Source organism: Macaca nemestrina, chromosome 15 (genome assembly GCF_043159975.1).
Source record: "Macaca nemestrina isolate mMacNem1 chromosome 15, mMacNem.hap1, whole genome shotgun sequence".
Taxonomy (NCBI): Eukaryota; Metazoa; Chordata; class Mammalia; order Primates; family Cercopithecidae; genus Macaca; species Macaca nemestrina.
The window spans coordinates 7,613,547-7,626,393 of NC_092139.1; the positions used below are offsets into that span (position 1 = coordinate 7,613,547).

The 12,847-nt window shown below is 51.6% G+C and overlaps 1 protein-coding gene across 2 annotated transcripts in view; it reads left to right on the top strand.

The window, feature by feature from the left end:
- Window positions 1-10,755, top strand: part of LOC105470618 (bone morphogenetic protein 7) — a 99,497-nt gene extending 88,742 nt beyond the window's left edge. For both annotated transcript variants that reach the window (XM_011722778.3, XM_071079123.1), the window contains 3 exons: window positions 4,454-4,530; window positions 6,187-6,297; window positions 8,395-10,755. In XM_011722778.3, the coding sequence (XP_011721080.1) occupies window positions 4,454-4,530; window positions 6,187-6,297; window positions 8,395-8,544 (338 nt within the window). In that variant the 3' untranslated portion in view covers window positions 8,545-10,755. The remainder of the gene's footprint in view (window positions 1-4,453; window positions 4,531-6,186; window positions 6,298-8,394) is intronic.
- Window positions 10,756-12,847: the final 2,092 nt, after the last annotated feature.

The window sequence follows — 12,847 nt, forward strand, 5'->3', positions numbered from 1 at the left end:
GCCGCCTTTACCAGGTGACCCGTGGGGGCGGGAGCTGAGCCTGAGCACCAGTCCAGACTTGTCTGCGGCCCAGGCAGGGGGTTGAGGAGGTGGATGAATCCACGGTGCTGGCATCTGGGCTGTCTCCTGCTCACGTTCTGTTGCTTTGGGGTGGGTGGGGCAGGCTTGGAGGGACAGGGGAGCTGGGAGTCTCTCTTTTGTTTCCTTTCCTTGCTTTCCTGCTAATAAGTCCTAAGGATACACCGGAGCTCCGGCCACTTTCTGCTGGGACAGCCATCATCAAAGAGCCCTGGAAGTACAGAGCAGGGTCTGGGATTCTTGGTGGCAGGGCCAGTGCCCACGCCTCACTCGCACACCACAACTAGCTTCATGAGCTGTGCTCAGCCTTGGTCTGTTTGGCCTTGGGTTTGAACTAAGTTATGCCAAATGTCGTGGCTTTGTTTTAAGACAGGGTTGGGGAAAGTAGCACTCAGGCCACTCCTTGCCCCTCCTGTGCTCATGACAGACATTGCTAATAGATCATGGCCCCTCCTGTGCTCATGACAGACATTGCTAATAGATCATGGCCCCTCCTGTGCTCATGACAGACATTGCTAATAGATCATGGGACTTCCTTCTGAGGGAGCCTGCACGCAGCTTCAGAATCCTCCTTGACTCAGGACACCAAGGAGTCAGCAATGTCCCTGGCTCCAGCTAGCAGCTTCACCCAACACTTCCTTGAGCTGAGGGGATGTTCCTTCTCCTCCGCCCTGCCTTCTGCCTCTCCATAGGGAAGAGGGAGGAGAGTCGTGGAGGGGCGTGGCTACCTGTGGCCCTGGGCATTGCTGCAGCCACAAAGGCCATCTTAGGTTTCTGCTTGGCGTCTGTGTGTTCTCGAGGGCAGGCTGTAGAGTCCAGCTGTTTGGGCTCTTCCCTGATGGTTCCTTGACCTTGACCTTCTCATGTTGAGGACACCCTGGCCCTGGGGAGGTCCCTGCTGCCCCAGAGCTGGTTCTCTCTCTCCCAGCCCTGCTACTCCCCCACTGAGGGTGGGGACTAGGGGCCTCCGGGCTACCCCTGGCTGCCTCCATCCACTCTGAGCACCCCCTTGCAGCATTGAGCCTTGGGGGCTGGTTCCAGCCACGCTGATCTTCCCTCTGCCCACGCAGTCTGCTGACCCAGGCCCCAGCTTTCTCATTCCTTGTGGGGCTCAGTGCCTGCTTCCGATCCTCTGTCCGATGCTGCTCCAGCAGCCTCAGGCATGGAGGGCGCCTCGTCCCCGCTGCTCGGCATCCTCATCCAGGAATGCCTCGCCCTTGGATGCCTCCCCACCCTCCTATCTCACTTCCTTTTGGTCCTTATCCACACGTCACCTCCTCAGAAGAGTGCCTGCCGGCACCCCCTGCAGCATGCCCACTCGCTGCAGCTCTCCTACCTTGTCTTCCTCTGTAGCCCTCATCTCCGTGTAAGTCATGTGCACTCACTTACCTATGACCCGCCTCTCATTCTGGAAAAGCCCCTGAGTGGCAGGCCTTTGCTGTCTTACACCCGGGACTCATCTCATGCCTGTACACTAGGAAGCAGCCCCTAGCAATGGCTGAATGAATGACTCCACCAGGCATGCAGGCCGTGAGGGCAGGGCACCCAGGGCAAGTGCTCCCACCCCACAGCCTGGAGGCCCCCTGCCCCGCCCCAGCCTTCACAGAGGTCACTTCGCAGAGAGTCTCGAGTGTCTCCTCAGGAACAGGTCTAAACACACGTGATTCGGTTATAATCAATTAAATGTAATTTCCTCATTGGTGTGCATATCTTTCCACATTGCTTTTCTGAACTATAGATAAATTTTATATCTATATAAATAGATACATTCAAAAATGGCATTTTGGAGGCCAAGGCGGGCGGATCACCTGAGGTCAGGAGTTTGTGACCAGCCTGGCCAACATGGTGAAACCCCCATCTCTAATAAATATACAAAAATTAGCCGGGCATGGTGATGAGTGCCTATAGTTCCAGCTACTTGGGAGGCTGAGGCAGGAGAATCACTTGAACCCAGGAGGCAGAGGTTGCAGTGAGCCAAGATTGCACCACTGTACTCCAGCCTGGTCAATAGAGCAAGACTCTGTCTCAAAAAAAAAAAAAAAAAAAAAAAAATTGCTGATGAAAACAAAAGCAACCTGCTTTTCAGTCCCCAGCAGGGAGCATGGTGCTCCTGTCTCAGCCTGAGCCTTGGAGGCAGGTTCCCGACTCCTGTACTCTCCATGCTGTTCTCCCTTCTCCTGCCTCCTTCCTCCTCAACACTCTTCTTTCTCCTTCTTTCTGCTTTCCACTCTCGCTCGCTGTCTCTAGCCCATTTCATTCCAGAATTGTTCTCAGTCATGGGGTAGCTAAGGCGGCTGCATACTGAAGGTTTCCAGGACCAACAGAATGTCCAGTCTGTGCCTGAGGAGGTGTCCTAATTTGCAGTATGTGGTCCATGGGAGGCTAGCTTACTGCACCACTCCTGTCCCACCCATTTTACAGATGAGGAAAGTGAGGCTCAGGGAAGGGAGTTCAGCGATGCCCTTCTTATCTTACTATTTCTCATTATCCTAGAAATCATGCAGATAGAATTCTCGTGAATCAGAGAAAAGTCAAAAATTGGGTGATGTTCCACTCTTTGATATATACCCTAATGGCATGTTGGGCATGTTGTGGGTGTGGAGGAAACAGCCATGCATTCAAATAGTTAACAGGTGTGTGTGTGTGAATGGAGAATGTGTGTAGTTTTAAATTTCCCTAACAAGTGGGCTAGAAGAAGAATAAAATATGAAACTGACATGAACACTCAAGGTTACCCCAGGAGGTATAGGAGCTCTCTTCATTTTGCAAACCAGGAGTCCAAGATCTAGGAGAGCTGGGGTTGGACTCCATAGCTGGAGCAGTCTCCAGGGCCTGGTCTTGACTCACAGGTTAGACTCCACTCAGAGGCTGACTGTGCTCCAGGGTCTACACCTCTAAGGGTGACACCTGAGCTCAAACTGACCACCATTTTCTATGTGGGATGAGCCTTCACAGGGCGGCCAGTTGGGATGGGTTGAGGGTTGGCTGCAGATATCAGAAACCCAAGTCAAATGTGCTTCAACCAGTACAAAATTCATCAGCCCACAGAGCCGAGGTTGGGTGGACATTAGGGTTGGTGGATCCAGGAGCTTAACAGTGTCCTCCGAGCCCCAGCTCCTTCTGCCCCCACCCCACCATCTTCAGTGCTGCTTCCTCTCAAGGCCACAGCTGCAGCTGACCATGGGGACAGCCAGGGGAGCTTCATTATTTTTTGCTCCCTGGCAGTAGGAGGAAGAGAATGAATGTCTCCCCATGGGTCTTTCTTAGGAACGGGGGAACTGTTTCCGGAAGTCTCGATCTCTTTTAGTTTGTGCCGGGTCACTTGCCCTTCCCTGAACCACTTCCTGACTCCTGGACAGGATGTGCACTGATGAGCTTAGCTTTGGGGATCCAATAGTGACTTTACAAAACCTCTTTGAGGAGGTGACATTGGAACCAAGGCTTGAGCCAGACACAACAAAGACTGCAGGAAGGGGCATTGCAGGTCGAGGAAACGGCACATGCAAAGGCCCTGTGGTGGGAGTGAGCTTGGTGTTTGATCAATCAGTTGTCAGAGCACACTGGGCCCTGCTCTGAGTAGGACAGAGGGCCCCTGGGAAGTTGTAGGTGAAGGAAAGACAGGTCATGACTAAGAAAAAAGCAATCCCTCTGCCGTGGGGTGGAAGGAAGGTTGCAGTGTGTGTAAGAGAGAGAGACAGACAGACAGAAACTTCTGCAGTGTTTACAAGTGCTCAGGCCCTGACCCAAATGCTTACAAACTTACATAGTTCTGGAAAATCCCAGTGTGTAATTTTCACTGCTCAAAGAAACCTCAGGAGTGTTTTTCTCTGAAAGGTCATCAGGTTTTGACTCTTTGCTGTCTCATTGCTTATTGCTGGTGGTGGTGATGGGGGCTTGTCCCAGGCCTTGTCCCCGCATCCTCTTGCCCCTGCAGAGGGATGAGTGTGTTGGGGCCTCACACGTTGAGGTCGTTCATAAGCAGATCTCTTTGAGCAGGGCCCCTGCAGTGGCACTGTGGGAGGTGGATGGGGTTTGAGTCCCTTATGGAATCCAGGCAGATGTCAGCATTTAAACAACACACGTGTATAAAAGAAACCAGTGTCCGCAGAAGGATCCAGAAAGTATTATGGGATAAGACTGCGTGAGAGAGGAATGGGGGCATTGGCACCTCCCTTAGTAGGGCATTTGCTGGGGGTAGAAGTGAGTATTAAGGCAGTTAGACCCTTGAACTGGCTTTTGAATCAGGAAATTTACCCCTCAGCCATCTGTGCTTGGTTGCTGTTCACATCACCACCTAAGATGGAGGGAACTTTTGATGTGTGTGTGTTTCTTTCTCCTCACTGGGCTCTGCTTCTTCACTTTGTTGTCAACGCAGAGAACAGCAGCAGTGACCAGAGGCAGGCCTGTAAGAAGCACGAGCTGTATGTCAGCTTCCGAGACCTGGGCTGGCAGGTAAGGGACTGGCTGGGTCTGTCTTGGGCATGGGGCCTCTGGCGTGGGCTCCCACGAGGCAGCGGGTCTGTGTTCGGTCCTGTTTCTCATCTCTGCCAGTTAAGACTCCAGTATCAAGTGGCCTCGCTGCAGAAGGGGACTTGGGCTAAGGATACAGGGAGGCCTCATGAAGTCCAAGAGCAGAAATGTGTTTGAGACTTGAACTCGAACCAGGAACCCAAACACTTTGAACTCTGAACCCCATTCTCTGCATGCACATCATTCCCATCTGTCGGCTGGCTGCTTCTCAAGATGATGCCGGGCTGTGTGTTTGAATCCAGATACCTGGGGAGCCATCTCCCCCTCTGCCCTCTGTCCTCATCCCATTCCCATTCCCACGGGAGGGACAGATCTGCCCAACTTGGTTCAGGCCATTGTTCCTGGACCAGTCAACTGTTTTAGGGACGTGGTCATGTTACTGGCACATGGCTGCCCCCTCTGGAGCCATCTGCATGGAGTGAGGCAAAAGGCAGGGGATGAATCCTAGGAGAGGAGTGAAGGTCATCTGATCCACCATGTGTCTGCTGTGAGCTCTGGTGTGATTCTCATTCAGCAGTCGTGCAGCGTCTGCAGCATTCTGGGCCCTGTTCTGGTACCGGATTGCAGATGCAGCATTGAACATTGCAATGTATCTGCCCCGTGGGGCTCAAATATCCCTGGAGAGGGTATTGTCATGAGGTCATCAGGGCAACTGGTGGTATTCTACCCTCAGGGAGCTTGTAGTTCAGTGGGAGAGTCCAGAATCTTCCCTGGGGATTATGCCCAGACACACTCGGGGCGTGCACACACATAGCCAGCTCTGAGCCCTCCTGTGAGCCTGCCCTCGGGACTGATGACCACATCCACCCGCTGCTGGGACAGAACCCAAACTCCAGGGGCCCCTGCTGGAAGATTCCATGCGCTTAAGCCTCACAAGGAGTGTATTGATTATTGGGCAACGTTTCTGCACCACCCAGACCCTAGAGGCAGGTATGGCACATGGTTCCCTTCCTGACCAGTGTACAGACCTGTCTACACTGTCACTGAATTCTCATCCTGAGCCAGCATGGGTGACGCCATGAGGAGTTATTAGCCTCTCTGGCAGGTGGGCACACCGAGGCATGGAGGTTGGTTTAAGGTGAGCTGCCAGTGTATGACCACCTAGAAGCGGATGATTGCCTCACACCAGAGGCTCCTTGCTGTGCCACCTTCTGTCCAGAAGACACAGCCATGGGTGTCCATTTTACGATCAGCCAAGCTCTGTGGGGCTTTCCTTCATGTTTATTTTATGGTTTTTTTTTTTTTTTAGAAATGGGGTCTTGCCCTGTCACCCAGGCTGGGGTGCAGTGGTGTGATCATAGCTTACTGCAGCTTTGAGCTGTCTTCCCACTCAGTCTCCCAAGTAGCTTGGACTGTAGGCCAAGACTATAGAATGGTCCTCCTTTCCATTCTTGTGGGACCATGAGAGGCCACCCATGTTTCCTGCTGCTGCCGGGCCCCCTGCTGCTCAGAAGGCATGGTCTGAGCCTTCATCCTCAGGTCGTGAGCCTGGCGTGGTGGCTTCTGGCCAGCATGGGGGTTGGGATGATGTGGCTCAGGCCTTCCGCATGGTTTCCCACACTCTCTTCTCCTCTTCAGGACTGGATCATCGCGCCTGAAGGCTACGCTGCCTACTACTGTGAGGGGGAGTGTGCCTTCCCTCTGAACTCCTACATGAACGCCACCAACCACGCCATCGTGCAGACACTGGTGGGTGTCACACTGTCTTGGGGTGTGGTTACCTGGGCTGGGCAGGCTGTGGGGCCCCCAGATCCTGCTGCCTCCAAGCTGGGGCCTGAGTAGATGTCAGCCCATTGCCATGTCATGACCTTCAGGGGCTCCTTGCCCCATTAAAAAAAAAAAAAGCAAAAGTTGTATTTTATGACTGGTTTGGTATAAAGAGGAGTATAATCTTTGACCCTGAAGTACATTTATTTCTCCTTATTTTAAAAGTAACTGAAAGTTTTATGGGCTCCTTTGAGGATGCTTGTAGTATTGTGGGTGCTGGTTACTGTGCCTAACAGGGCACTGGGCCCTGCTTCATTTTCCTGTAGAGGAAATAGGTAAACAGATGAGAAATTTCAGCGAGGGGCAGACTGATCAGAAGCTGGCCAGCAGAATAATGGGATGGAGAGATGAGTGGGGACCCACGGGGCCATTTCAAGTAAAATTTCAGTGGGGTCACTGGGAAGATTCTGTGTGATAATGAGATGAACGTGCCCAGCACATGGCGACACTCAGTAGATGTTATTCCTGCTCTGCCAACGCCAACCATAGTGATAAGAGCTATGGGGATTGTGTTCTTTTGCTTAGAATCCAAGGTTCAAGGACCTTGGTTATGTAGCTCCCTGCCATGAACATCATCTGAACCTTTCCCGCCAACTGATCATCCACCCTGCCTTGAATGCTTCTAGTGACAGAGAGCTCACTACTGGGACTACTCCCTCCTTTCATTTAGTAATCTGCCTCCTTTTCTTGCCCCTGTCCTGTGTGTTAAATCCTGGATAAAAATCTCATCTATCCCTTTCATTTGGTTCTGCTCTTTGAGGGTAAGGGTTTTTGTTTCTTTGTTTGCTTTTTTAAGCATTGATTTTCCAAAGCCCTCTCTCCCCTCCTCAATTGTAAACTCCAAAGCCCTACTTGGGATTGAAGGTCCTTAGGCTGGAAAGGGAAGAGTCCTCCCCAACGTGTTCCTTGGTCTGGATGTGCTATGCTGTGCCAGTATCCCCTGGAAGGTGCCAGGCATGTCTCCCCAGCCGCCAGGGGACACATCTCTATCCTTCTCCAACCGCTGCCTTCATGGCCCATGGAACAGGAGTGCCATCGTCCTGTGTGCACCTACTTCCATCAGTATTTCACCAGAGATCTGCAGGATCAAAGTGAATTCTCCAGGGACTGTGAAATGATGCAATTGTGGTCATTTTTAAAAGGGGACAACTGTCTTCTAGAGAGTTCTGATGAAATGCTTCCAGAGGAAATGAGCTGATGGCTGGAATTTACTTTAAAATCATTCAAGGTGGAGCAGGTAGGGAAGGGTATGGATGTGTAAGAGTTTGAAATTGTCCATCATAAAATGTGTAAAAAGCATGCTAGCCTGTGTCAGCGGTCACAGCCTGGACGCTGGGAACAGAGTGCCAGTCATTGATGCTCTTGCCTGGCACCTGCAGTTGCTGGAAACCCAGAAGTTTCACATTAAAAACAACAGGAGAGTGGAATCTCTGGCCTATCTTGGACACGTGGCAGATCTGCTAATTTACTGAGCTCGGTCGGCTGCCGTCAGCTTAGGTTGAGTGGCGGCCTCTTCCCTTAGTTTGCCTTAGTCCCCACTATTCCCTATTGTCTTACCCTTGGTCTACTTTGCTCATCAGTGGCACTCATGTGGCACCCATAGGCATTTGAGTTTGTGTGTCCCTGGCCCACATCCTCTGTAAGGTACAGAGAAGCCCATGAGCAAGATGGAGCACTTCTGGTGGCTCCAAGTCAGGGACACTATTCAGCATTCTGCAGTGCACAGGGCAGTTCCCCAACAGAGAATTACCTGGTCCTGAATGTCGGATCTGGTCCCTTCCTTCTCAACTGCATAGTGTGAAAACCTCTATGCTTTGGTTCGCTTGTCTGCAAAACAGGGGTAATCCCAGAACTGACTTGTCCAGGTAAAGTGCTTAGAACAGGGAGTGCTTGGCTTGGGGAGTGTCACCTGCAGTCATTTATTATGCCCAGACAGGATGTTTCTTTATAGAAACGTGGAGGCCAGTTAGAAGGACTCACCGCTTCTCACCATTGCCCATGTTTTGGTGTGTGTTTCAGGTCCACTTCATCAACCCGGAAACGGTGCCCAAGCCCTGCTGTGCGCCCACACAGCTCAATGCCATCTCTGTCCTCTACTTCGATGACAGCTCCAACGTCATCCTGAAGAAATACAGAAACATGGTGGTTCGGGCCTGTGGCTGCCACTAGCCCCTCCGGGAATTCAGACCCTTTGGGGCCAAGTTTTTCTGGATCCTCCATTGCTCGCCTTGGCCAGGAACCAGCAGATCAACTGCCTTTTGTGAGACCTTTCCTTCCCTATCCCCAACTTTAAAGGTGCAAGAGTATTAGGAAACGTGAGCAGCATATGGCTTTTGATCAATTTTTCATCCAATGAACAAGATCCTACAAGCTGTACAGGCAAAACCTAGCAGGGAAAAAAAAAACACGCATAAAGAAAAATGGCCGGGCCAGGTCATTGGCTGGGAAGTCTCAGCCATGCACGGACATGTTTCCAGAGGTAATTATGAGGGCCCGCCAGCCAGGCCACCCAGCCGTGGGAGGAAGGGGGCGTGGCAAGGGGTGGGCACATTGGTGTCTGTGCGAAAGGAAAATTGACCCGGAAGTTCCTGTAATAAATGTCACAATAAAACGAATGAATGAAAATGGTTAGGATGTTACAAATATATTTTCCTAAACAATTTATCCCCATTTCTCCGTTTATCCTGATGCATAAACAGAAGCTGTGTCATGTGGAGGGCGGGGAGGTCCCTCTCCATTCCCTACAGGTTTCATTCTGAGGCTTGCAGAGTTCCAGTGTTTACCAAGGTTTGCCCAAATCCAAGATCTAGTGGGAGGGGAAAGAGCAAATGTCTGCTCGGAGGAGGGTTGTGTGTTGACCTTTGGAGGTAAAATATGTTCTGTTGTTCAGCTGGATTTGCAGTGGCAGAAATGAAACTAGGTGTGTGAAACACCCGCAGACATTTGGAATTGGCTTTTCAGCTCGCCCCAGTGGTAGTAAATCCATGTGAAATTGCAGAGGGTACAAGGACAGCAAGTAGGATGGAACTTGCAACTCGACCCTGTTGTTAAAAAGCACCAATGGGCCAGGCGCGATGGCTCACGCCTGTAATCCCAGCACTTTGGGAGGCTGAGATGGGCGGATCATTTGAGGTCAGGAGTTTGAGACCAGCCTGGCCAACATGGTGAAACCCCATCTCTACTAAAAATACAAAAATTAGCTGGGCATGGTGGCACGCGCCTGTAATCCCAGCTACTCTGGAGGCTGAGGCAGGAGAATCACTTGAACCCAGGAGGCGGAGGTTGCAGTGAGCCGAGATCACCCCACTGCACTCCAGCTTGGGTGACAAAGCGAGACTCCATCTCAAAAGAAAAAAAAAAGGAAGCACCAATGAAGCCTAGTTCTCCACGGGAGTGGGGTGAGCAGGGGTACTGCACATCCTCCCAGTGGACCCTCTGGTCTTTGTCTGCAGCGGCATTCCAAGGCTGGGCCCTGGCAAGGGTACCCGTGGCTGTCTCTTCATTTGCAGACCCTGATCAGAAGTCTCTGCAAACAAATTTGCTCCTTGAAGTAAGGGGGAGATGGCATAATAGGAGGTCTGATGGGTGCAGGATGTGCTGGACTCACATTGCAAACAGAAGCCTTGTTGAGGGTAACATCCTAACCAAGTGTCCCGATTTGGAGGTGGCATTTCTGACATGGCTCTTGGTGTAAGCCCGCCTTGCCTTGGCTGGTGAGTCCCATAAATAGTATGCAGTCAGCCTACGGCCACAAACACAAGGCCTGGGGGAGGGCTACACTGTCTACAAACGTTTTCCGCATCTGTAAAGGAAGCAAGGTGATCCGAGACTGTGGCCATGTGGAACCCGGTCTTGTGGGGGACTGTTTCTCCATCTTGACTCAGACGGTTCCTGGAAACACCGGGGCTCTGTTTTTATTTTCCTTGATGTTTTTCTTCTTTAGTAGCTTGGGCTGCAGCCTCCACTCTCTAGTCACTGGGGAGGAGTATTTTTTGTTATGTTTGGTTTCATTTGCCTGCAGAGCTGGGGCTTTTTGGGTGATCTCTCTTGGTGCAGGTTTTCTCACCACTTACTGACCCAACCAGCCTCTGGTTAGCATCGTTTGTACATTTAAACCTGTAAATAGTTGTTACAAAGCAAAGAGATTATTTATTTCCATCCAAAGCTCTTTTGAACCCCCACCCCTTAATCCCTCGTTCAGGATGGCGAGCTTGCTTTCCTTCAACCTGTTTGTTTTCTTATTTAAGACTATTTATTAATGGTTGGACCAATGTACTCATGGCTGTTGCGTCGAACAGTCTTTAGTGAAAATTCTGTATAAATAGACAAAATAAAAAGGGTTTGACTTTGCAATAAAAGGAGACGTTTGGTTCTGGTTCTTTGGCCTGTGTCTGTCTGTGTGTGTTGTGTTTTTCTCTCAGTTTCTGAACACTGAAGTTCTCTCACACTGCTGAGAGCTCCCTGCCTTCGCCTCCACCGTGAACACACTGTTTAGCATTCAGGCCTTGGGGGGAAGTGGGCGCTCGTCAATATTTGGTGCAGCTGTGTGGGGCTCTGGGCAGGAGAGATGGAACCAAACAACACATGTGAATTTGGTAGAGGCTCCACTACAAAGGTCCTTGATTGAATTACAGTGCAGCTGTCAGCAGCTGTTTCAAAGAGGCAGGGGGTAAATTAGCTGTGTTTACTGCTAACATAGTTGAAAGATTTAGTCATCCCAATAAAATAGAGGCAGCACAGAGAGAAAAAGGGCAGGAGGTGCACACCCAAAACTTTAAAGCAGTGCCGGCCCCGGAGCTGACACTGTCCAGTGCAAATGATTGGGGCAGTGGGGAGCAGCTGCTGGAGCGCGGCTGTGGATGTGCACGGCTCCCAGCAGGCCTGGCAAAGGTGCCTCGCCGAGCATGGAGCAGCACTTGGCCGTGTAGCGTGGAGCAGCATTTTGGACGCCTTTCCACTTTGAAGTGCACACTCAGGTCACCTGATGTCTGTTGTTGGAATCCCAGCCTGATACTTGGACAGGCTGCCCATTCTTCCCTTATTGCCCGAAATAAAACGGCTGCTCCTCACAAGTCCAACCCTTGTGATTTCCAGACCCTCCTGCCATTGTCCGGATGAGCAGTTTAGCGTTTGTTCTATTTTCCAGGCTGAAGACCAGAGCCGCACACCGGAGGTCCAGATGTGGCCTCCACATGGGTCTGACTCCCCGGCATGGTGTTTATCCATGTGTTAAAATGTGCATTCATCGCCAACATGTTTTTGAGTATCAGAAGAAGCTGGTGAAGAAAAACTCCCCAAATCTGGCTTCTCTTGAGAATCGGCAGGCCTGGCCACTCTGGGCCCCACACACGTGGCCGCTCTGGGTGGCTGCAGAGGGACAGCTGGTGCCCAGTCTCCACTGCTCCCTATCGCCTCTCTTACAAAAGGGTGAATGTCAGTTGCTGTTTTGAAAATTGTAGATGCCGATTTATGTGCATCCATGTCCCTAATGTCCCTATTAAGAGCAGGAAACTAGAGGCTAGCCTGGGAGAGCCGGGCACTTTGGAAAGGACAAACATTATTTTATCACCGCTGTCCCACTTTCCTGTTTGGCCCCCTGGGCAGGCCCTGCAGGCATGTGCGTCTGTGGCTGTAGCACCACAAATGGCCTCACCTTTCTTCTTTACCTTCCATCCTCCTGGTTTCCACCTCTCTTGCTCATTTCTCCCCTGGAGCATTTTCTTGTTGCCTCTCTTCTCAGTCCCGCTCACTGTCAGGCACAGAGAGGTGAAGGAATTTACTCAAAGTCCCCCAGCTAATAGTTACTGGAACTGAAATTTGAACCTCAAAACCTGGGCTCAACCCCAGGCTTTCCTGAGCTGGAATCTCCCGGGGCTGCTGGAGAAACGTGGGCATTACTGGCTGGCAGTTCTGAGCCTCCCAATGTGCGTCCCCAGTCCTGTGTGTCAGGCCCTGACGACTGAGTCGCTGGACCATTGCTCAGGGCTCAGCCTCCCTCTTGCTTCCAAATTGCCTGAGGGCCTTCCTCAGTGTGCACTGATGCTGAGCTTTAGCTTCCCTGGTGGGTGGGGCTGGTGGCCAGCCTGCTGTACTGTGGACGCTGCACATGAGTAGTCCTTTCCCTCTGTCTTCTCCTCCATCGCCTGGTGACAACAGTGTATGGACCATGCTGGGTGGTTGGGAGGGTTAGCAGTGGTCACCGGGGCCATCTATAGAGTGGATTCTCACTGGCATGTTTTGAGTCCTGCCCTCTGTTCAGATCTTTTGGAGACACTGAGCATGTGAGTTTTCTGGGGCTGCCATAAGAAATCGCTACCAACTGCTGGCTTAAAACAGCACAGATTTGTTCCTGTGGCTCTGGAGGGCAGCCATGCAAAACCCAGGTGTCAGCAGGGCTGTGCTCCCTCTGGAGCCTCTCAGGGAGGACCCTTCCCAGCCTCTTCCAGCCTCCAGTGGCTCCAGGTGTTCCTGG